The 25,234-nt window shown below is 39.6% G+C and overlaps 2 protein-coding genes across 7 annotated transcripts in view; one reads left to right on the forward strand and one right to left on the reverse strand.

Annotated features, from left to right (window-relative positions):
- The window catches only part of CUL4A (cullin 4A), a 35,109-nt gene extending 22,334 nt beyond the window's left edge, over positions 1-12,775 (reverse strand). Inside the window, exons 1-7 of one of the 6 annotated variants that reach the window (XM_072933331.1) lie at positions 11,797-12,774; positions 11,131-11,246; positions 7,780-7,884; positions 5,620-5,688; positions 3,816-3,889; positions 2,284-2,446; positions 455-544 (exon numbers count right to left, since the gene is read on the reverse strand). In XM_072933331.1, coding sequence (XP_072789432.1) covers positions 455-544; positions 2,284-2,446; positions 3,816-3,889; positions 5,620-5,688; positions 7,780-7,884; positions 11,131-11,246; positions 11,797-12,448 — 1,269 coding nt within the window. In that variant the 5' untranslated portion in view covers positions 12,449-12,774. Of the gene's footprint in view, positions 1-454; positions 545-2,283; positions 2,447-3,815; positions 3,890-5,619; positions 5,689-7,745; positions 7,885-11,130; positions 11,247-11,796 lie in introns of those variants that run through there. The other 5 variants (XM_072933328.1, XM_072933326.1, XM_072933336.1 and 2 more) reach the window with 5 other exon arrangements.
- A 70-nt stretch (positions 12,776-12,845) lies between these two features.
- On the forward strand, positions 12,846-25,173 carry PCID2 (PCI domain containing 2). Its single transcript, XM_002191603.6, has 14 exons — positions 12,846-13,005; positions 14,487-14,576; positions 15,130-15,203; positions 15,878-15,943; positions 16,466-16,507; positions 16,982-17,036; positions 18,662-18,765; positions 19,404-19,479; positions 19,595-19,736; positions 20,776-20,876; positions 22,944-23,017; positions 23,180-23,305; positions 23,512-23,635; positions 24,583-25,173. The coding sequence occupies exons 1-14, from the start codon at positions 12,970-12,972 to the stop codon at positions 24,673-24,675; spliced, it is 1,203 nt and encodes a 400-aa protein (XP_002191639.1). The 5' UTR covers positions 12,846-12,969; the 3' UTR covers positions 24,676-25,173.
- Positions 25,174-25,234: the final 61 nt, after the last annotated feature.

Below are 25,234 nucleotides of genomic sequence, written 5' to 3' on the forward strand. Positions count from 1 at the left end.
ATAAAGGTATGAAAGGCAGCTAATCTTGTTTCATGACAACTAAACTACATTTTTAAAAGAGAACATGAATTGGAAAGGACTATTCCACCAGAATGTTGTTATGTAAAAATACTATGTATTTTTATTAATCAATGTTACTTCATAGTAAAGGTACTATAGTTCATAATATGACTTTAGATACAAAAATGTCACTGTGTTACTACATGGTAGTATTGTAGTATCTATCTAATCACAGTGGTATCGACCGTATCTATCAAATTCCATTATAACCTGGGGTCTGCTCTCCCTGTTGATACAATACCCTGGTCCATATCAAAGCACATGTGTGTTTTGAATACTTGTGTGCCAGTAAATTTCACTGGACATTAATACACCATGGCACTACCAAAGTTCTTATGTAATCGCAGAGTTGATAAAACTAACATAAAAGCAATCATTTACCACATGTACCTACCTCTCTTTCCTGCATTAATCTTTGGCCTTCTGCAGCATATAAACAATTTGTCTCTTCTAGGAACCTCTGTTCAAATGATTCCTTGTAAACCTGGCTCAAGAAATCAATTTAGTTACTTACATTAAGCTCACAGTAACAGTATTATTTTGTTCGTCAGGTGTAAGAGGGCAAGTAAAATTTTAAGGATGTGGACAGCTGTGAGAGATGTCACTGTAACATTACATTAACAAATTCTCTCTTCACCCACTGGTTTCACAAAGACTGATACCATAACTGACTTCCCAGAGCAGCAATGGTTTGTTTTAGCCATCAGTTCTTGAACAGTCTAAATTAACAGGCTTCTGTTTAAGGTACACAGCCCAACACCAATACCCAACAGCATAGCAATGACATCCCATCCACCCAAAATCTAAACTCTCACTCATTTCTGTGGCAAAAAAAACCCTTCCAACTAGCATAAACCAGGTAATTCTCATCAGTAAAATATTAATATGCTCAGTAACACATCAACAGATCTGCCATGTTTCTCTCAGTGGCCCAGGAAAAATGAATTATATCAAATAAGGTGAACTTTCTACAGGGAATAAATAAGGCGTGCAAAAAAGGGCACCAATAACAATCAGACATAAAAAAAAACTTCTGCATAATGAGTAATAGGTTATTATAGACATGAAATAAGTCAGAAAAAACAACTACATAAAGAAAAAGTTCTAAAAGTCCAAGGAACTAGGGATTAATACGTAAACAGAGGGAGAGTGGAAAAAAGAGAAAATTCCTTGAGTGCAGTGGAAGAACAGAATAAAGTATTTTTACTAGAACATAGAGCTGTAAAACTCATTACATTCTGACCACTTTTTGTCTCTTAAGGACTCCTAGTTGACAGTTCCCTGAACAATGCAGGGGGGTTGGAGCTAGATGATCTTTAAGGCCCCTTCCAACCCAAACCATTCTATCACTTTCAAAATCTTTTTTTTTTTTTTCAATGGCTTCTGTCTCAAACAGACTAATTTTTTCTGGGATGATACAGGAAGCTACAGATTAAAGTCAAGAGGATTAACATGAAAGGCAGAAACCAGGTAAGCTGCCTAAACCAGAAAGGGATTTTTTATGTAGTCTGCCTCTTCAAACTCCTCAAACCTTCAGCCAGTTGTGTAATGCTGTATTGCCACTCTGAAATGGAGCAACCAGCAGGATTTAGCAATGAAGGATAGCTCCAAAATTTCATTGCACATCACATGAGACTGCAACATTAACTCAAGGACAACCTATGTAGAAGCCAGAATCACAATTTTTCAGTCACCTTGGTTACTTACTGTCTCTGCTCATGGAAAGTTCCAGTAAGCTGCAGCTTGACATGATCTATCTGAAAACCTTGGCCTTAATACAGCATCCCGTTTTATCCTAAGCATTTCTAATAAGTTGCCAGAGTTCTAGAGTGATGTTTTTGTGATAGAGACCCAAGATCTGGACTCCAAAAAGTGACACCTTTTTACAGTGAGAGATGGATTTTCTGTTCCTACATTTAACTGGCACTAGGATGAGACAATGAGTGATTAAGACAGACAAAATACTGCACATATGAGAAGACCTGTAAATCTATTAAGATCTGAGGCCATTACCTCTGCTAAGGAAAACAGGAAAAGAGGTCTCATTTAAAAACAGTACAAGATTGCCCATGGTGTAAAGAAAAGGCAATCATACCAATGTAACAGCTAGATTTTACACACATTTACTAGATGAACAGGATAATTTTTGTACAAAACACAACTTAGACAATCCACACTGTATTTCTAAACAAAGCTGTTACTAGTGAATTTGGCTGTACTCACCTGCAGATCCGAGAGCATGCTCAACAAACTCCGCAGCAAGCTTCTGTCCACAGCTTCACCATTTCGCTCTCGTTCGATCAGCAGGAGAATTCCATCAATAGTCTTGGTTTGAACTTGCTTGTCACTAATTATATGGTTTCTAAACAACTCTAGCCCCATATCCCTATGTGAATATTGAAAATTAGTCACATTGTTGATTCTTTTGAAAAATGTTTAAAATATATACAGTGTATGTATTATACAGAAAAAAATATATTAATGTGTGTGTACTCTTTTTGACACTGTCCTCTAACAAAATTGTAACCAGAATTATCCTAAAAATACCAGATCCCATACTACCGCAGGCATACACTTCCGTGAACTGTTACAAGCCTGTCCAACTTCACATAAATAGACTAGAAGTTTCTCTGCTCATAAAAAAAAATAAATCTGATAATATATCTTAACATAAAATTCCCTGGATCAGACATTCTATGCGTAATTTGTAAGTTTTGTTCAAAGCATGAATTCTTTGTATCTTTAGGATCTTATAGCTTCTATTAGATACTTGTTTCTTTCTAAGATGATGAGGAATGATGCCTCTATGCCACAAAGCAGCTAATTGTTAAATACTGAAAACTGAGAAATCCTAGATAGTACTTGTTACCTCTGACTTCTTCACATGCATCAGGATTTCAATACATGGAATTTTCCCAGTGGGAGAAAAATAAGACAAAGTATGAACAGACCTCATCAACAATGTTTTGCAAAAAGAAGCCTAACACAAAGAGTTGGAGGAAAACTGCTGAAGCTGGGAACAAAAGATGCCCACTTGACAAGAGGCTGGAGAAAGATGGCAAGCTCTTTAGCAGCCTGAGGAACTCACAACAGCACAGCAGCCAGCCAGGCAGGGAAAATACATGCTCTCAGAACAGTATTTTTTTTTTTTTTTTTTTTTTTTGGGAGGGTGCTTCAAAAATTTTTGGCAGAGCTTGGGTTTTTTTGCTTGGGCAATGATGTAAAATTCCCCTCAGGGGAGATGCTTTAAAGCAGAATGCCCAAAGATGTGACCATGGTTGGCTGAAAGTACAAAAGCATCATCAAGCAACCAGAGCTGGAAAGAATCTGCAACTTGTCACTGTATATGACTTACTTAAAAAAAAACAGAGCAAGAAGTTGAATGTTGAATTTTGTCAAAACCAGGAGCACCTACAGTAATGCTGGGCCAGTGCTAAGGTGGGAGGCAGCAGTCAAGGGGAGGTTCCAACAGACTCAGCCTCACCCAGGCTCTGAAAACAGCAGCTACACACAAACCTTGACTTTTAAGCTCATGTTCACAGACCTTCTTTTACCCTCACTTGACAGTGAATATTCCTCGGGAAGGAGGACATGACACACACATATGCTGACACATGCATCTCCATAAACTCACACAAAATTTTAGAGAACTATTATATAGCTCAAATATAATGTGAAATTTATTTTCAATCTTTGCAGATGTAATAGCAAGTCAACACTCCAAAGATTATAGGAATACTTACATGGATACCTACCATATAGAAGGAAGCACTGAATTCTGAAGCACATATGTACGATCCAAAAATAAGAAAATGCTTCTGATCATGATCTGAAATATATAAAGAAAATATTTTTCTCTTCATCTCTATGTGATATTTTAAATTATAACTTTGGAAAAACTACATCAGAGATACACCTCATTTACTGATGTCCTTATTTTAAATTTCTATGGTGACTTATACAGCCATAGGTATGCAATTTATTGAAGTTAATACTATTACTTGGTGGTATTCGCAAGTACATCCAAGACAGCTTTCAAATTCATAACCATTAACTAAATCATTTTATTAGCTTGTTAGGAGTTTTATACCACTGATGCACAAAGCTATTCAAGCAGTACCTCCAATATAGTCAGTAAACACCCTGAAATAGCATGTTGCCATGTTTTCTTTAAAATAAAAAAAAAAACCACAAAGGTTTAAGATGAGACAGTAATAAGCTGTGCAACAGAGCTTTTCATAGTAAAAGTTAGCTGCCAAAATTCATAAGAAAAATAGAGATACATTAAATCCAACAGCTGAAAGAGGGTATAAAAGTTTATTATCTCTTTTTTACACTAAAGAAGTGGGAGGAGGAGTGGTTTTGTAGCTTACTAGACTTTGACATTCAAAATCCACTTTTAACTTTGCTCATAAGAAGCCTGCCCAACTCCCAGTTTAGCATTAGTGCAACTCCGGATGTCAGTAATTCACCCCCAGGCCAGATAGAGATTTCTATTCCCAGCTGTCCACCTACTCCTTCCCTAAAAGATTTCATTGCCTCTGAAGCAATTCTCAAGCTGACATAGCTTCTGGCCAAGAATATTAAAGTAAAACAGCAGTAAGGCCGATTTTTTTTTTTCTTAAATACCACAAGTGCTAACCCAGCACACAGGCAAGAAAGCCACTTGCTACAGGTTGTTGCTTTAGGGAGAAAAAAAAAAAAAAAAAAAGAATGCTTAGAATTAAAGCAAACAGTGTTCATAGCAAAATCCCTTTTATGAAAACACAGTTTCATGCTAACTACATTTTCAAGGCAGTATCTTCAACTCTGTTTTAATTAGACTGCTGAATTCAAATAACACCTACCACCTTCCATTTCTAATTCAGATAAAAATCGTATATCTCTGCCCAAACCTCACAGGAAAGGAAAGAACGGTGGATTTGAGGAATGAAAATAGAAATTCAATCATATGGGGCATCTGCAGCCAAAGCTAAGTGACAATGCAATTAAAAACTCATTGTAAAATGTTAGTTTGGAATTGTAATGATGGCTTCTTAAAGGGACTTTTTCATAGAGTGTGTTTCAGAGAGGAGTTTTTTCTGTAACATAAATCATTGTGGAGGTAGAAGACAAAAAAGGCAGATAGAAAGCAAGTTTCAGTTCTTTATCCTTTCTGTTTCTTAGCTTACGATAATCTCTGCTTTGAAAAAAAAAATTCACAAGTTAGCCTAGTTCTTGGAGCCATCTAAAAGCAAAGACTCTCCAATTACTTAAAATTATGAACAGCAAACATCTTCAGCATTTCTTGGTTAGTTTTAATTTCCACCTAAAGAAAAAAAGGTGTCAATATATTTCTGAGTGATGTTCAATCCTTAAATGAACCTATGAAAGTCATAGTTAACAGAACCTACATTTCAAAAACAGAAGTTCCCTCAGCCAGCAAAGGGGAAAGTGAAAAGCAATGCTAAAACTTGGAGGAGGAGATGCAGCGCAGTCCCAAGCCAAAACTACGACAAACTAATTTTAGCCAGATTTCACACCTCAAGGATATGTACTCTGAACAAACATTAAACTTACCATTTGTCTGCAATGATCTTGCCAGCATTTATTTATCTTCTTTAAAAATAAAAGACTATCCAGAGAATCTGTACAGCATCCATTAAGGAAAACTAGTTTGTCAGTATCTTTGGAGGCCAGATTCTGGAGATGATCTTTGCCAGCCATTAGGCAAAGCTGCTCCATGGATATTCCAATGCTACTGTGCCTGCCAGGGATAAACCATTAATTGCGGAGCTGCCCAGCACAGTGGCTGGCAGCTCTCCAAAAGGCCTCCCTGTGTTTTCAAGGAATAACACTCCCAGCTCTTCAGTAATACCATCTAGTGGCTGTACTGTGCAACCTTAAAATAGATTTAAGCAAGAAATCCCACCAACGTCAAACACACGCTTGGCACCAACTGAGGTGAGAGGGATGGAGAAGTTATTTTGTTTATTTAATGAGTTCACACTGAGCACAACAGGAGTGACCCTAATCTCTTAAAAGCAGTTACAGTTCTAAATAATCCTCAACAAATCCAAACACCACTCTTTTCATATACATCTCCAGGTCACCCTATGTAGTCTACAGAGTTTTCTTCATTACACAACAGATCCAAATGTTCTTTACAAATAATGCAATTCTCATGTGTCTCACAAGTAAATCTAAACGAGACTATACCTTCCTCTCCCACACATTATCATAATTTCCAACTCATTATGGCCAAATCTGATTATTCTGATCTCATGTCTTTGGGATACAAAGTGCTACACCTGGAAAATATTAAAATTTCAACTCTCCAATCCACCATCACCCTGTCAGGAGGGCAAGGCGAAAGCAAAGTCTGAAAACACTAGTTCTAAAACATTTTTTATAACATCATCTAAAGTCTGAAAAAGCACGAATGCAAAAGATGGTTGTACACTGCTTTAAAGAAGACTGTTAGATTTGGTTCTCAAAGACGATGTATGTTCAATACTGCTGTACTAATGTGCTGTATAGAAGCCAGATGTCATAAATGGGACTAAAAAAAAAAAAAAACAACCAAACCACCAACAAAAACCAAAACCACACAGCCCAAACCCATATTGGTGCTACGTGCAATTAAAAACCCCAAATTATTCTGAATGTAGGCACCTACCTGGGGAATGCAGTGAACCAAGAAACTGAGAGTCACAATCCAAAGCACATTTAAAGCATTCATCTGGAAAGGAGGTGTGTTCTGGGCCCTGGTCCCTTGTTTCTGTCTACTTTATCCTATCTTTTCTACTTTATCATTTTCTGCTAAAAAAATCCATAGAGAGCTGGGAAACAATGCCAACAGCTACAGTGGTGTAGTATCTGTTCAATATGGCACCCTCCATCCGTCATCTGCTGGCTAAGGCATTTTCCAGGAATTTGGGGACAGCAAGGTGGACACAGACTATTCATCTGCTGCTCCAGCAAGTGCAAACCCATGGCTATCACACAAAAGACAACTACGATATAAAGTACCTTCACAGCACACAAAACTTGACTGGATTCAGGAAACAGGGCTGGCTACAGCCAGGTGTCCACAAAAGATCCACGGGCACTTCTGTGACCCATTCAGCCAGAAGAAAAGTACAGCAATGTAACTTCAGTAAACCGTCGGGAAATTTACCATAAAACTTCATCCTTCAATGCATCCCAAGACAGCCAAATGATCTCTTGAACTTAGAGCTCTCTTCCAAGAACCTCCCAAGGTACACATAAGATACATGAAGGCTTGTTGAATGCCTGTGATACATCACTGTTGACCAGTATTTATTTTTGGTCAAACAGGTGCACTAAGTTTGAAAACTTTTTTACTGTTGTTGATAATCACCGTGATTTTTTTTTTTTAAGCTATTGATGCCATAAGCATCCCAACTACACACCTGCCACAGAAATTCATACCTGCTGAGAAATCTCATAGTGCTATTGACATTTTCTAGATTTAGTGTAAAATTTACATCCCTATTAAAATGATAAATTCTTACTAGGATGCTACACATCAATATACAAAAATTATTCACCCAAATGACTAAAGTTGCTGATGATTGAAAAACACGTAAGCAGTTAAAGTGTTAAAGAACCTCTTTAACACATTGACAATTACTGGTGCATTTTTTGCAAAGTCCTGTTTAAAAAAAAATATTTAAACTAACCATTCTAACCACTTCTGTGCATGACAAAAGGATATTCTCTAAACTGAAGGATTTGTGCTTTCACATGTTCTTCACAGACTTGTCGCAGTTGTTTGTACAGTGTAGCAGAGACTTTGTAGGAACAGAGATTTTCAACAGCCTAAAAACCAAAAAAGGATTATGAATGAGACAAAAAAAAAAAGAACCTAAATTTTTGTGTCTATGTAATTAAGGCTGACAAAGAAAAAAAAAAATCAGTGTTATATGTTCAAGCTGTGCATAAAACCAAAACATCAAAACAAAGTTATGTAAAAAAATTAAGACTTCAGGAATCCTTCCTGATTTTGGTCCCCTCTTATTCTTTTAGATTTTGTGTCATAAACAAGATCTGTTGTTAAACACTACCAGAATTCTGCCTCCTTCAGTACTGCTCAGCAGTAGAACTCCACCAGAAGGTCCATTTTGTGCACCCTTCAGTATGTACACAAGTGCTTTCTTGGGGCAGGAACACAACCATACCAAATATTTTAATTTCTTTATAACTTTAATTTAGACATTTCAACCAGTCTGTCTAAATGGTGATTGAGTATAGCTACTTTCCTGTCTTTTTATCAACTTATTTCTTCCTAAGTATTTCTGCTGATTCACACACTCATGCTAAGGTACATAAACTGAGGGGAAAAAATGATTGAGAAAAACCCCAAACTATAACAAAATCCCCATAACCAACCCCACATTAATGTTACATAAAGACTTGAATATTTATTGGGAGTTCATAGGATTTAGCTGAGTATTTATCCTTAGTAAACTAAGGAGGCCAATTCTGCCCAAAACCAAGTGTTCTGGTGGTCACTATATTAATATCAACTGCTGTTATATTATGAGGCAACGTTGCACAGGACACTGCCAAGGATTTAAAGCACTATGTCACCTGGGCAACTAAAACTGGCCCAAGAATGTTCTCCTCTGCTCCAGAAAATTCTAACTTGCCTAATCTAATTTTATTTAAATGTATATTAAAATGGCTTCCACAATTTTGATGCAACATTAAAGCGTGCAAACAAACAAAAGTATAACACAGTGCCTATAATGTTTTTCATCTGTCTTAAGGTAAGTAAAATGATAACTTGCAACAAACAGTATTCAGTCAATCACTTTGCAGATAATGTTACAGCCACTCCTATCCACCCATCCAACTATAAATCTGGTCAGGACTCTCATAATTTTTTCCTTCATTGCTCTACTGTATTTCCTTTGCCACTACACTGTCCTGTTCTATGCCCTCCAGAAGGGCAGCGCTGCTCCACTTCAGGTTATTTAGGACCTCGCTGCAAAAGTAATTTTCTTTTTCCATTATTTTTATCACTCATAACTCATTCAGCAATTCTTTGTACTGCCCCACTTTCTTTATCCTAGCAAGTATAAGCTACTTCTATCAAAATCTGTGCAATCTACCACCAATCCCAGACATCATTTCTATTTTAGTCACAAAAAACTGGCTGCCACCCTCCCATTGCTCACTGACTACATTTCTGCCAAGCACCTCCACGCCTGATTCCATGCTGCCTCTAATGCCTGGAAAGGAGTATCCTTCAGGCTTCCCACACAGCCTTATCACTGTTCTTCAGTTTCTTCTCAGCCACTGTGCCAAATTAAATAAATAAATCAGAAGGTTCAACTGCAGCCTGGTACACCAGCCCACTGAGTGCACTGAACTCTAGAAGGCCTCTCACTTCCCCCCATAATGTCAGATAAAGACTCAAAAAAAACCCCAAAAACCACCACAAAGGCCTGATAGTAAGAACTGATGCACCCAGAGATATTTTCCCCTGTGGATGATTCGATGCTCACCAACAGGCAGTTAAAATGATCTGTAAATACAGATCAGGTTTCCAATGGATGCTGAACCTCATCTTTTATTCCTCTGGCAGGACAGTAAAACCTGTCTATGCACAGGCACACCAAGCACCACCACCCACTGTGCAGAAATTTTCCTGATTTGCTGTGCTAAGGATTATTTGACCAGCCTTGCAGTTTTTACAAATAAGCAAACAAAGAGAAAAAGAAGAAGTACAGTTCTCCCTTACCAGTTTATCTGAAATATCTTTCCTCTTCTGCCAAAACTCAAGCATGTACCCTAGTGATTTCATCAACATATTACTATAATCTCATTTCTGAGCCTCTGAAAACAAGTTAGGTAACACTCAAAGCATCTGTGGGCTGGTTTTTGGTTTGGTTTTTTTGTTTTTTTTTTTTGCTAGACATGAAAAAGCAGGGTTTTTCAAATGCCAAATTTAAAACAATAAAAGTCATTATGTCATTTAAACTTTGCAAATCTGTGATTATTAATAGATAAATATATTACAGTCAAGTTTTCTATTTAAAGGGAATAATTATTTTAAGTTAATACACATTTACATAATCAGCTATTTTAGACCCATATATTTCATACCCTAACTAAAGAGGTAAGTATAGTCAGTTCTGAAATCCATCCTGATCTTCTTGAACAGGGACCCAGTATGGACTACTGGCCTTCTCCCCTCTCACAGTCCACCCTTTGCACCTCAACTAAACATTTAGAAAATTTTAGGAGTGCATAATAATATTTTCAGTCCTGGTCTGGCAAGGACATTAACCTGCAGATCAAACACTGCACCCACAGAAAAGTCATAATTAACTTACGTTATATAGCACAATCTAGTGTATCAGTACTCTTTTAGAGCATGATCACTCTAAAAAGCTGCTACTTCAGCTAAATACCTCAAAGCACATACATCTGAAATAACATAGAACTAAACCACTGGAGAAAGTAAAGAAATGGCTTAGGAGTCCATCTCTCTTTTACCCTCCAGTAGTCCAGGTGTTCCAGAAATGCTTTTTCATCACTTGAACCAAAAAACTAAGAGCTTGATTGTTATGAAAATGTAACAGTAATCTGAAATGTGGATAAAGTGACAATTTGTTGCCTGCTCAATCAAGATTCCTTTGTAATTTCCCAAAAGGTATATAAGTGTAATATTATAATGCAATAATAACAAATACTTCAACATTACTATTTACAAGAGACCAGAGCATGCACAAAAATCATCATAAAACATAACTTCATAACCCTGTTAGAGTAACATCCTGTTTTCAGCATGCTGAGTGGGCAGAGTATTGAAGATACTAAGACTTAGATCTCAGCCCTGCCCAGGAATAGCTTTCTGTGCCTCCCAACAGAAACTGCTTTTTCATGGGCCCAGATCCTGGTAACTCTCCGAGGAACCGATATATACAAAAACTGATTAGAAACAAAGTATGTAGCAGAGTATTCAATCAGCGTTTAAGAAATCAAAATACATTATGTTGAATGTGTGCCAAAGCAGTTTATTTGCAGAAAACGAAACCAACACCTTATGTAGCTTACCTGGTAGAGCTCTTCAAGGTTGTATTTAATAGAAATACTACTCTGTATGGCTCCCACCGCTTCATTAAGTTTCTGCCAGGTGTCCTGAGTATAATTATCGGGTAATTTGGGTCTTTCTGTGAAGTAAGACACAGGTAGTTTGAAAACGGCTACCCAACGAGAGCCTGCAGCAATGTCTCTCTCCCTGCTGCTCCATCAAGTTCTGCCAAGCCACTGTGCTCTCGGCGATGTAAGTCTGGCACACTCAGAGGGGTCACCAATTCCACCCGAGCCTTTGCACGACGCTCTTCACCCCCTGGCCGCTGTGTTTGACGCCCGTGTTACTTTTAGCGAGGCAACCACTCTCGCCTGGCTTTAATCAGCGCTGACACTAAGGTGGCTTTCTGCCCGCTCCCTACGGCCGCTGCCCCCGCGCACGGAGCCCCACGCGTGCCCCGGGAGCCCTTACGCGGGCACGGTGCCGGCAGCGCTATCAGCCCGGCGGCGTTATCAGCCCGGCGGCGTTATCTATCAGTCCCGCCGCCGCCACCCCTCGCCCACAGGGCGGCGGGCGGGTGACAGCGGCGGGGCCCGGCCGCGGGCACGGGGCGGGGAGCGGCCGCGGTAAACAAAGATCGGGCCGAGCGCACCTGCCAGGACAGAGGGCCCGGCCTGCCCCGTACCCACCTCTGAAGTTCTTGATCACGAGTTTCTTGGAGGAGGCGGTCGCGCCTCCTCCTCCCCCTCCCGCAGAGCGGCTGGCGGTCAGCGAGGCGGGCTTGGTGAGCCCGTTCGTGTGTCCCACCAAGGCCGACAAGTGCGACTTCTTCTGCGGCTCGTCCGCCATCTCCGCCCCGGGCGCCGTGTCCGGCCGGGGCAACGCGCTGGGCTGGGCCGGGCCGGGGCCGGCTGGTCCCCGCCTCCGCTCCCCTCCTCCTCCGCCACCACCCAGCTGCCCTCCCCCACTGCCCGCGGGCGGCTGCCAAGTGCCGCCGGGGGGAGGCACCGATAGCCGCCCGCCCGTCTCCGCCTGCCCGGGCGGCCGGCTCGGGTGAGGGTCCGGGTTCGAGTCCGCTCTTGAGCCCGGGCGGCCCGCGGTGCTCGGGCAGCGCCAGCCCCGCTCACAAGATGGCTCCCGGGCCGGGGCAGCCTGCCGCCGGCGGCAGCGGCCCCTCGGTGTCCCTGCTTGTCCTGTTTGCTGGTACCCGCGAGGGGTAGCCGAACGCAAACCAAGGAGCAGCCGCTCTTTCCGCCCACAAAAGCCGCCATCCCGAGAGGCCGCCCGCGCCCTGCTCACCGGCACCTGCCAAACCCAACAGAGCCCAGCCTGCACGAACATGGAACATGGAGCGCGTCCTTGTCTCACACATCTCCCTGGCGTCAGTGCCTTTAGGAGTCAACCTGTTCGGAAGTTTAATGCTCAATTCAACTTTTTCGACCCAAGTTCACCGGCGACCTCTCGCCAGCGCTCCCCGTGGGCAACAGAGGAGCACTGGGAGGCGAGCCTCCACAGCTCTCCTGGGGAAGTCCCTGGAGTGTCCGGCCACACGAAGCGCACCGCCCGCCTCCTGTCCAAGCCGCGGGTACCAGAGGCAGCGCGGGTGACAGCGACAGTCACAGCACACCGCCACCCTCAGCGCCAGCGCACGCGGTTTAACGCCGACGCGCGCCCTCGGCCCCGCCCACGCTCACTCCTATTGGCTGCCCGAGCGAAGCCACGCCCCGGGCCTGCGGTGGGCGGGACACCGACCGTCGGGGTGTCACGTGACGCTCGGGGCCGTTCCCACCGCCCTCGGGCGCGCCGGGACCCGGAAGCGCGGGGGGAGTGCCGGGAGTTCCGCCTCAGCTCCGGACCCTGCAATGGCGCACATCACCATAAATCAGTACTTGCAGCAAGTAAGCAAGCTTTTTCTATTGTTTTTTAATTAGTCTATGGGCCCTGTTTGAGTATGTGCGGGTGTGTTTTTGTTTGCTGTAAATATGGTGCCTTGGTTAAGAAATAAATCAATGTAGGATGAGTGATGTGGTGGGGAAATACATTTCTTCGGTGTGCGTGAAGCACACACCGACTGAGTGCCAAGGATGTACACCTGGGATGCCTGAAAAGCGTGGAGGTTTCGGAGGTAATTTATGTGTACGGAGGGTGTGTGTGTGTCTGTGTATGTGTGTGTGTCTGTGTGTGTGTGTGTGTGTGTGTGTCTCCAGGACTCCAGGAACAGAGGGCGCGCACAAAGCCGGGCACACGCCTCTGGCATGGAGCATGTCTGCAGCAGCGGAGCCGCAGGCACTCCAGCAGGATGGAGCTGGCAGGGAAAAGCTTCTTGTGTCTCCACTCTGGATGGTTCTTGCAGGACCATTGTGTTCTCGTCACTGTTACCATCTTGCGTCATCTGGCATTTGTTAAGGCGCAAAACGAAAGTAATTGTTTGGAGCATCTGAGATCTCCCAGGACAGAGGTCTACTCTGAAAAGTCTATGCCTTGTTTGGCTGACACTCCATTGGATATTCAGTATGAAAAACTATCTTGCAAATGTAAAATTAGCTCTTCCTTTTCCTGAAATAAAAGCTAGACACAAATTTCTGGAAGAGTTTAAACAGTTAATTTTCCCTCTTTTGTTGCTATTTTATTCTATGGGTTTTTTCCCCATTTGGTATGAGTATTCCATACATCAGAAAGATACCTTTTTTCATATTGGGACACAAAAAATATGACAAAGCACAAGCAATAGGAAGAAAACTCTTAAGAAGTAATACCTGAAGCTACCTCCATAACTAAATACGTTTCCACCTTGATGTCACAATAACCTGTTCAAGCAGACTGTTTTTACAAGGAGTTATCTTTAGCAGGAAGCAAGATTAAACCATTCTTCCACAGAATATAGCATTTACAGTCTTGGCAGGTTTCAAAAGCATTTGATACATATAGAATATCAGTCTAATATCAGACATTGCCTTTGAAATTATATTTCTATGTTAAATCTTCCTGTCTTCATTTTAAAGCTTTTCTCAAAGATTGCATCTTTGCATCTGTGTTTGATGCCTATAAGTCCAACTAGAATTTTAAAAAGCTTAACCAAATCTGGCTCCCAACTGCTGTTTTACAATGCTAAACCCAAGTACATACATGTGCTTGCATCCTACAAATAAGGAAAAAAACACAATAGTGTTTTCTCTACCTTCTCCCTGAGACCTTTTTGAACAATAGGTGTGTTGGAAATACAGAATTATTTATCCGGTTTTAAGCCTTTAGAAACTCACTTTTTTTTTGACATTATGTATAAACAGCGGTGACTAGGTGGTGGCTTCTGTAGTTGTGTAAATAAGTTGTGTGCTTGTTGCTGGATTTTATTCTGTAATGTGACTGTTTATTTTGGTAGGTACAAGAAGCCATTGAGACCAGAGATGGTACCTTTTGTGCAGAATTAGTATCATTTAAACATCCACATGTTGCAAACCCGAGGCTACAGGTGAGGATCTGTATTTTTTTTTTTTCTTTTCTTTTACTTTCAGTTTTCCTAGCTCTATATGTGGGTTCTTTTCCATTGGAGAGAAACCTCAGAAATTTGTTTCACAGGCTGAGGTAGGATCCCCATGTAGGTTTGCTTCCCTTTTCTTCTTACAAGGCTTACTATTTGTAATTTGTTTTCTGGTTGGCTCTTTGTGTCCCATTTTGAATTTTTTTCTGGATAGATACAGTTTTGAATGTCCTTTCTGACCAGGTCTGCATAAGTTATTAACATAGCACCATGGAAGGCACTATAGACAAAAATGCAGTGGTGTTTTTGATGCTTTTATTTAAGGCTAGCCCTGTTCAGGTTCTGGAGACAGAATGCACACCAGCAATTCATTACTCTGGATATGACTGGTAATGTAATTTAAAGTTCTGGTAAATGCATACTAGAGGTCCCTTCCAACCCCAGCAAATTTGTGAGAACTGCCATGACAACATATGCATGTGATGTTCTGTTTCTGGTGCATTGGATGTTCCTTTAATGTTTTATTGATTTATTCTACACTTAGCTTCCATCTCCAGAGGAGAAGTGTCAACAAGTTTTGGAGTCACCATATGATGAAATGTTTGCAGCCCACTTAAGGTAAAGATGGGCCTGGAATGTAAACTCAGCTGTGAGGTGTACAGCAGGAGATGGGGAGAGATATCCTTAAGTTTACTTTCCTATTTTAAAGGGCTTACATCTGAAAACTTGTTATTTATTACTCATAAATAATGCTAGAATTGCAGGAAATGGAGATTTTCTTTCTCCTCTCCACGTAAAGTTTGCTCTACGTACCTGGCTGTCATCTGTGTATGGCCATTGGCACAACGTTGGTGTCACTGCTTGCTGTTTCCTCTCTGCTGTACAAGAATTGAGAGTGAAATAAGTAAGGGAAATAAATATTTTTAAAAGGGAATTTTAATCATAAAAGTTCTCTTAAGGGACCTTAGTATATAAGTAATTCTATGAGGCTTTTACTAAATAATTTTCTGCATCTAGTCTCTCAACAATCTTGTATTGTTTAAATTTAATCTTAGTGACAGTTTCAATAAGTATTAGCTTATATAAAACAAATGCCTATTCATTTCTAGGATCTGTTTTCTACAATTATCAAGCTTAGTGCTCTATTAAAATACTTGTGCCAGTTTTTTAGGAATGCTTCTAGTCATATTTCTTTGTGCCTTAAACTGTAAAACGTCATGCCTGGTAGGACACAAAATAATATTTCATTTATGTATATTTTATGATGCACTAATGTAGCTTTTCTTTGACAGGTGTACTTATGCTGTTGCAAACCATGACTTCATAGAAGCGTACAAATGCCAAACAGTTATTGTCCAATATCCTTTTCCATAAATCTTGCATATTGTTTTTAGATTAACTTCTTGTAGAATAAGTTCTCTTTATGGTTTTTAAAAATCTAATAAAATGTGGTCTGCTTCCCAATACACTTTAGTTGTATAGGTTTCTAAGCAAGGAAATCGAGATACATTCTTCTTCCAGCTTTCTACAGAGCTAAGAAAGAATGTTTTACTTGGTTCTAAAATAGAATATTAATTTCTCCCAGAATATAGGAGAGTCTCAAATCATTATAATACGTTGCAGTTTGTACTTGGCTGACAGGGAAGATAATGATAAAGAAGCTTCTATCTTATCTCTGGCCAGTGTTTCTTACTGCTGCTGCCACTCAAAGGAGTGCATGGCTTTGCTCACATTCTTCCATACTGCAACTCAGCTCCTCAAATTCTTGATGATGTTTTGATTTCTAGTCTTTTATGAAGTCATATATTGTACCACTGAACAGCTGTTTCTCAAATCTATGCTTCATTTCATGGCATTTCAAATTTTCCTAAATACAATACATCTTTCCTGCGAGCATTTCAGGCGCATAAAGAAGAAAATTGGTGAGTACATGGTAGAAAGTTACTAGAAAATAGGCTCATCTTTTCCTAGTATAATACAATTGGAGTCAAACTAAAATTATACCTATTATTTATCCCCAGTGATGCTAAAATCAAGCCTAATTGGCTTCGTTGCCTGGATGAGTTTTCATGTACAGATTGTGAAAACTAAACATCTGAGCTTTATTACATAGAGCAGTCCATATTTAAATACATGAAGGGTTTGTTCAAAGAGAAGTGGAATTTTATTAAAGCCACAGTAAAAAAGACTTTAGAAGTAATTATTGTAGTGTAGGATTTCTGAAATGCTGAGATCTTGAAGAACTGTCCTTCTAAGAAGTGCATTCTTCTTCATTAAAAAATTAATATATACTTTTCTAATTGTATGACCAACTGACAAAAAAAATTTGCTTGTTTCTCATGTCTTACTTATGTTTAATTTGCACCTAATAAGTATACTATGATTTTCTTTTCCAGGGCCTTACCTATTATGTATTCTGTAGCCCTTGATCTTCGAATTTTTGCTAATAATGTAAGTAGATCTGATTAACAGCCTCATTACTTTTATCTGTTTGGTATTTCCACAATAGAAATATTTTTACAGAGTTTATTACACAGTCTAACTTTGCTCAGTTCTGTTTAACTCATTGTTTAGGATTTTGTTGACATGCTAAATTCATCCAGTCCTATTGAAAAATGAGTTTGCTAGATCTGTCCACCTACTATTTGCAGATGGAACTAGAGGAGTTCTGAGGACCTGAATGCAACCCCCAGCAGTTGCTTAGAACTTATGAAGGGATAAATAGTTTCTTTATTGAGTAGTATGTAGCATAAGTCACTATTTCCATGTTATCTCTGGGATTTGGTAGAAATTGGAGGTATCACAGGCAACCAAGCTGATCTAACCATTCACCATATCTGAAGAGGGAACTTGCTGCTCCCCTTTTCCAGAAGTGTGCACCACTTCTGTTGCTCTCTGGAGCCCTTGGTGAGCCCGACATGCCAATAATCCCCAACTGCCGACATGCCAATAATCCCCAAATTTACATTATTTTTCTCAGGCTGGTGAATTGAAGTAGCTTGTGTAGGGATCTATTGAGAATTTCTAGGCCAAGGTAAGTGGCAGAGTTGCGATTTTGTTCATACTCACTTCACCTGAAGAGTTGAAGCTAGTTCAAGTGAGGTTAGGGTTTGGCAATATCCAGTATTTTCAGTGTTCATCCCCTCATCACTTTCGTGCCCACTTGCCCACAAAACCACATGTGGAGTGCTTGCACAGGGAGTATTTTTTGTGTGTGTGACTGTTCTGCAACAAGTCTCAGTTCTCAGTTTGAGTGAGGGAAATCCATATCTCTGAGATGCATGAGAAGAGGTAGTGTTGAGTCAGTCATGCTGGAAGTGTTTGGACTCTGTCTTCTAACGTTAGTGTATTCAGAGGATCTGGTTTCAGAGAAGACTTCTACAGCAGGATGCATTTCCATTTCTTTTATGTTTCAGCTAGAAAGATTGCAAACACTGTAATAAAACTTTTTAGAAAGCAAGTAATAAACATCTACTTGCTATTTTTTCCTGTTGAAGTTCTGCATTAGTCAGTGTGCAGATCTTTTCCATATGTTTACAGCTGATTTTTTTTTTTTTTTCCTCTTGCTGCTGTAACATATGTTTTCTTTTTATTCTGGAAGTCTCAGGTCCCATCGATGTGAGTTACTACTGGAAACTGTTGAATATGGTTTAGAAATAAAATCTAGTCTTTGTGGCTCTGGAGAGAAATGAAATTATAAATTCTAAGACTCAAACTCCATAATTTTTTCCAGGCTCTTGGTCTTTGTAAGCTTGAGTTGAAGTGTTAGTGCTCCAATTCAGGTGTTAAACCTGAATTTAGGTTTCTGAGACCTGCATTAAGCTGAGTGATAGTAAAGGTAATAGTGATCAGTGCTATTTTCCAAGGACTGTCCTTCTCTATGTTGGACTTGGTACATGTCCAGGAGCCTCTCTGAGTGTTTTCTTTTGTTCTGGGAATTTGACTGCCTTCTAGATTTGGGAGATAGCAGCCATCACAGATCTCTTGCTATAATACTTTATAAAATGCCAAATTAAAAAACTAAACTTTGCAGCTCAGTGAACTATGATGTAGAATTGCATATCATTTCTTGCTAGGCAGATCAACAGCTTATGAAGAAAGGGAAGAGCAAAGTTGGTGACATGTTGGAAAAAGCAGCAGAGCTGCTGATGGGCTGCTTTCGAGTCTGTGCCAGTGACACGTAAGTGAAAAGACCCTCTGTTGGACTTGCACTAGTAAATTACTGAGAACTTAATGAACTTTGCTTTGGATTTTCCCACTTACTTAAACCATATATGGGTCTTAGAATAGGCACTTCTGAGGCTTGTCTCTTTTAATTTATAATCTTTTCTCTTGACTATTAACTACAGAGGGAGAGCCTTCACTTCAGGTTTAGCATTCCTAGCAGGTATGGTTGGGAGGGACTGATTATGTCCCTGTTTCTCAGGAAAGGTGATCTGTGCTTTGTTAGTTGTGAAGTTTGCTCCATTAGAATAAATTAGATAGAAAAGAGTTGGCTCTGGTTTCCAATGTTGGCAATTTTAATACTTCTGAAGTGGAAAAAAAGCTTTTTTCTGTGTCTTTCTTTCATGTCAAGTATTATGAGCTACTGCTCTGTGTGTTATCTGCAGACTGGAATGAGGACCCTGATGCAGATGAATACTATTCTGCATGACATCTTTTCATTATGTTGAGAAAATACATAGCAGAGCTGCACCTGTGTTTACCTTAAGAATACTATGTAGTGAATATCTATGGAATGAATTTACTGTGAGGAAAAAGTCATTATTTTCTTACAATGTTCAGTACTAGCAGGTTTTTTCTTTTTCCTCATGACAGTCGAGCAGGCATCGAAGATTCGAAAAAGTGGGGCATGTTGTTTCTTGTGAATCAGCTGTTTAAGATTTATTTTAAGGTAGGGTTCAAGTCTGGTAAGCTGTGCTTTGTATTTAATATTCTAAGTCAAACCCACCCTGCTTTTTTGTGATACCATCTATCTACACTGATTAAAATGCAATTTTTTTTTACAGATCAACAAGCTCCATCTCTGTAAGCCCTTAATTAGAGCAATTGACAGCTCAAATCTGAAGGATGAGTATAGTATGGCACAGAGGGTTACATACAAATACTATGTTGGACGCAAGGCCATGTTTGACAGTGACTTTAAGCAAGGTACTGTGTGCCAGTGAGGCATGTTTAAAGTCTTGCTGCTTGGCATGAAATCTTGCTGAAGTTGTGTGTGTGTGATTCAGAATTGCACTGATCAAAGGAAAAGTCATGCTGAAACCTCCAAGGCCCACAGGCTGACTTGAAACAGAGATGAGGTTACATGACTACTACAATTGTAGTGTATGCCCAGCTTTAAAATATTTGTGTCAGTGAGGTTCCCTACAGTCTTATGCATTATGTGTTTGCATTACAAAATGTGTTAGGATCCAAAAGAATAGGTTTGTAAAAGTTTTGCAGAGGAGCCTTCAACTCTTCAAGTTGCTATGTGCCATGCAGGAAATCTTCAGCAAACTGCAGTATAGCAAACTGTAGTTTATTGATCCATTGATTTTGGAAGATGTACAAACTGCGTTTCCTAGATTTCTAATAGATTTCACTAACAGAAATGCTTCTAGAGCTAAGGTGTACAGCTTCATCACTAACTGAATCCCTTGATCACCATCTGTTCTGGAGCTGGCTATTACTCCAAACAGTGTGTGCTGCCTTTCAGGCTTACCATTTTTTCTCTATTGGTGGAAGCTGCTGAGAGAGTTTCACACTGTTATACTGTGTGATCTCACTGGCACATTTCTGCAACTCAAGAGATATGGGCATTGCATTCAGCTTTCATCTCTTGAAGAACCTAATCTGAATTTAGGAAATAGATTGTATTATCAGCACTTCTTCAGATTTCTCTGCTTCTGTAATAGAAGCACAATAATATTACTGAAATGAGCTGAAAGTTCCAATATTACTTTAACTGTAATGTCTGACATCAAGCTCTTGACAAGTTTTCTTTGACTTTTTGAAGTAGAACTTACCTTTCTGGTCAAACTGTATTTTGTGTGAATCTTCAATTTTTCTTTATATATTTTGAGTGCCACGATCCTTTTTTATACGAATTCAAATGTTATGTGTTCAAGACAGATGGACATTGAACACAGAATTTGGGTTACAGCTTTAACCCATTTTTGTGGTTGATTCACATTACTCATGCTTGCAGCTGAAGAATATCTGTCATTTGCCTTTGAGCACTGTCATCGATCAAGCCAGAAGAACAAAAGAATGATTTTGATCTACCTGCTGCCTGTAAAAATGTTGCTGGTGAGTAGGTTCTACTTTCCTAAATAAGGGGAAGGGGGTACACATGCAGGCTGTGCAATACTGATGCTCAGTATTTTCTTGGTTTTTCCTTAGTGGAATTCAGAGGCTATTTTACTGCTTTAAGAGCCAGCGTATTAACACCTTGTTATGTGAGGGCAAAAAGTTTTGAGTTGTCATTTATAGCAATATATGAAAGGAGATGGGGGGAAAAATTACACAGCCAAACAAAAAAAGCCCACCCCCAAACAAAACCAACCCGGTCCTCCTTTCCCCCTAGCTTTCTCCCACCTCTCCTAAGGGTGCAACCTACTCTTACTACTTCAATGAAGTATTTGAATTCTTTGGAGAAGCACTCAACGGTGTGACTTCTGTCTTGTAGCAGAGTGCTTTTTTGCTGATCAACTGCACACAAAAGCCAGGGAAGGTGTGGATTCACTAGAAGCAGAATTTGTCTGCCTCTTTCACCTGGTGGAAGAAAGAAGGGTGTGCAAACAGATGGCTGAGGACTGTTGAGAGGGTTTTGCCACAGCTACAGCCTGTCTTTGGCTTTTTTATTTCTACCTCATACATTTTCCCATTCAAGACTCTGTCAGAAGGGTCATGAGGCAGAGCATTTTGGTTCTGAAAAGTCAGTGAAGACTTGTTACTATTTGATCATTTCATATTTCAATTAAAAGAATTAAGCACATATTTCTTGTTCCTGTCCTTTCCCATGTGCTGTGTTAACATTTGTGTATCCCTGAATTAGCGGATTATGCTGAGAATTAATGCTGACAATTAATTGTCACTGCGGGGACAGGAAGTGGATTTTAGAGTTTCCTGTTCTGGCCCTGTTCCCGAAGTTACCCATGTAGAATATTATCACCTGCCTATATTGAATTGCCATTTTCCATCTTCCCCCTGACCTGTTTATGACTTCCCTGCTTTTTCCTTTCTGTACTCCCTTTCCAATCCCTTGGTGTGTCAAGTGGGTAAAGGGGGAGTATAGTGGGTGTGGTAATTGGCTTCTGTTTTCCTTGTTTTATTTGTTGACTTTCTTAATGTTTTTTTCAGATCAATCAGTGGTAGGGTGGATAAAGGAAAACTTATTTACAGTCTTGCTAAAAGCTTTGTCCCAGTCCTGACTGGGGGCCTTAAAGTGGTTGGTCTGTTAGTGCCTAGAATTACTGTGGCTTTTCTAAAGCACTTTTAGTGTACAAGAGGCATTAAAGAAACTAGATAAAGGTCATTGTATTTACATTTGCTTTTTTTAAAATCAGAGCCCAAACATGAACACTAACTTCAAACTACTAAAGTAGCTTGTGTGTTGGTTTTTTTTTGTTCCTAACAGCTCTCAGTAAACCTGCAGCTCAGTTCTGATCTCAGTTAATCCTTCATTCAGGGAAGGAGTTAGCAACAGCATAGCACGATGTAACTAAATTTAAAGTCTGACCAAGTCAATGTGCATTCTAATCTTTGCTGCACAGGGGATAAAAGACAGTTTCTTTTTGATTCTGGAGACGGTTCAGTCTTAACTGATATAACAATAAGAATTAATTTTGTTTCTTTAAATAACCTTTCTCTTCCTTTTTTTATGGGGAGGAGGGGGCATGGTAGTGGTATTTATTTTTTGAGAGGACATTTTTATTTCTGCTTGGAGGCATAGAGAAGAAAAAATCCGTTACAGACTGAGATAACACTTGACAAGGCTTTACTTTTTTCTTTTTATGAGTCCTGCAGTTCTTCTGTTTGTAGATTAGATGATACAACCATGACATAAAATTTGAATTTGCCAAGGCCTCATGTCACAGGATCTTGATTCTACAAATTTGATAGTTGTTCCTAACATTAAGTATTAATCATCCCTAAATCATGATAAATCAGTATTTATTGTGAGTTATGCTATGAGGTGTTTGAGAGGGACAAGGGGGTTGTCTTGCAAATACTTTTATTCACTTCGTAGTCTGTACAAAAAAGAAAAAGTGGTTAAAGGTTCTTTTTTTCTCTTAAATTTTTTTCATAGCTAGATTATTTTTTTAATGCATTTAACTTTACCGTGGAAAACTTGGACACTGTTTATTTTTTCAGGGCCATATGCCAACAGTTCAGCTCTTAAAAAAGTATGACCTTATGCAGTTTGCTGAAGTAACAAAGTCTGTGAGGTATGATGCTTGCTTTTCTGCTTTGTGTTTAAAAAGTATTGAGTAAAAAGTGTTTCTTTGGGGTGATTGAGGAAGGCAGGAGGGGCATATTCCTACCAAGTCATACTTTCTTTTCCCATTGGTGTGAGGCCTTCTCACTTTTTCATTTCTTTTTCCTTGCAGTGAAGGAAATCTTCTCCTTTTGAATGATGCTCTGACAAAGCATGAGACCTTCTTTATTCGATGTGGAATCTTTCTTATCCTTGAGAAGCTGAAAATCATCACATACAGGAATCTCTTCAAGAAAGTGTAAGCATAACAAAACCTACATTTTTGCAAAAGCAGATTTAATATGGTTTCACCTGGGACGGGGTAGAATTGTATGTGCTCCTTAGTTCTCTGAGAGAGCTGACTTCATGTTAAGGTGAATTTATCATAGAAAGGCTGTTTTTCTAAGAAACAGAATTTTTAAGTGATCATTTCTCAATAACACATTTTCCTGTTGTTTCTTTCAGATATTTACTACTCAAAACTCATCAGCTATCTCTAGATGCTTTTCTGATTGCTCTGAAGTTCATGCAAGTAGATGATGTTGATATTGATGAAGTCCAATGTATTTTAGCTAACCTCATATATTTGGTAAGTGCTGACCACTTGTTGTCTGGTGCTTCCGGACTTCCGACATTGAAAAATTTTAGAGAATAATGGTTTATGACAAAAAATACATCAGTAATCCCAGGTTTTCTTGTGGTTTTTTTTTGAGAGACTTGTGCTCAGAGTGAAATGTTTTCATTTGCCCTGAGGACTTCCTCTAGTTCCTGCCTTTTTTTGCAGGACTCAGTTAAAATTGAAGTTGAATTTCATATTACAAATTCAATACTGACATTTCTATATATGCAGAAACATTGATTTAAAAATATAAACCTTTCAAGTGGCACCAAAAAGATTTGTTCTGCATTTGAAGTACAAGACTCTTGGTCTTCTCAAATTAGAAAAAAAAAAAATAGAGCCAGATTTCTTTGGTTCTGTTTTACTCTAAGTGAATCTCAACTGCTTATGAGTTGGATAAAAGCTTGAAATCTAAGTATTTTTATTAAATCAGAGGTTGTGAAGCATCATTGTAGTGTCGGCAAGAAAATTAACAGTACTCTGTTTCTGAAGCATTATTTGATGTGGTCTAGGTCACTGGGAGATTTCTTTCACTGTTAAAACACTATGCTGAAAAGGAAGTACTGTGTCAGTTTATTAGCTATGGAATGCTAATTGATTAAAATCCTGTTTTTAAAGTGAACAAGAGTGAATTTAGAAACACTTCTGTAGAGCTCTGTCTCTTGGAGGCAGTGTTAGCAGACCCATGGGGGGCCCTGGCAAGAGGCTGTCAATCTGACAGCACGTTTAGTACACAAACAACTTTGTGCTTGCTCTCCAAGGTGACCCAGTTACCTAAACTGGACCCTAATGGATATTTAAGTACAGTAGTGCAGTGGTGAGTGAGCATAAACAGCTTTGCTTGTAGGTGTTTGCTTGGGTTCTAGGGATTGTTACCAGCTCTAAGTACTAACACTGCTTTTTTCTCCTTCTGCCAGGGTCACATTAAAGGCTACATATCCCATCAGCATCAGAAGCTTGTGGTCAGCAAGCAGAACCCATTTCCTCCACTGTCAACAGTGTGTTGTTGATATTGCATCTTAGCCATGCAAGTACTCTTCAGATACTCAGCTTGCCCAGTGGAACTGCTCCCAGTGACCCCAAGAACACTGTAAATGGCCTGGTTCATGTCCAGGACTGAAATACCAGGAACTGTTTGTGGCTCCTTTCCCAGAATGGCCAAGGCTGCCAGTGTTACAAAGTGCATTGAAATTAAATGTGACTTTTAAGTGGTAGTTTCCACAGGCTTTCTAGATAATTCAAAGTATCTCGTGAAGAAATAAAGCAAAGCATTCCAAATTCCTTCCCAACTACTTAAAAGCTTTTATAAAGTACTTCATCTTACTATTTCTGTGTTTGTCCTTCAGAGAGAAGTATCAGCCTTTGTTACTTGTGTTAATCCATTGTTCAGAGTGGAAGTTATGTTTTCTTACATGGTTTCCAAATTTTTTTTAGGTCTCAATAATTTTGCTGGTATTAAATACTCTCTTCAAACTGTCTCTAAAAAATAGAGAAGTGTGACACCAAAAGCTTTACTGTGTCAGTAATACTTATGGGTTTGAGTATAAACCACAGATGGCTGTGGGATTT

This window comes from Taeniopygia guttata, chromosome 1 (assembly GCF_048771995.1).
Source record: "Taeniopygia guttata chromosome 1, bTaeGut7.mat, whole genome shotgun sequence".
In the NCBI taxonomy this organism is placed as follows: domain Eukaryota; kingdom Metazoa; phylum Chordata; class Aves; order Passeriformes; family Estrildidae; genus Taeniopygia; species Taeniopygia guttata.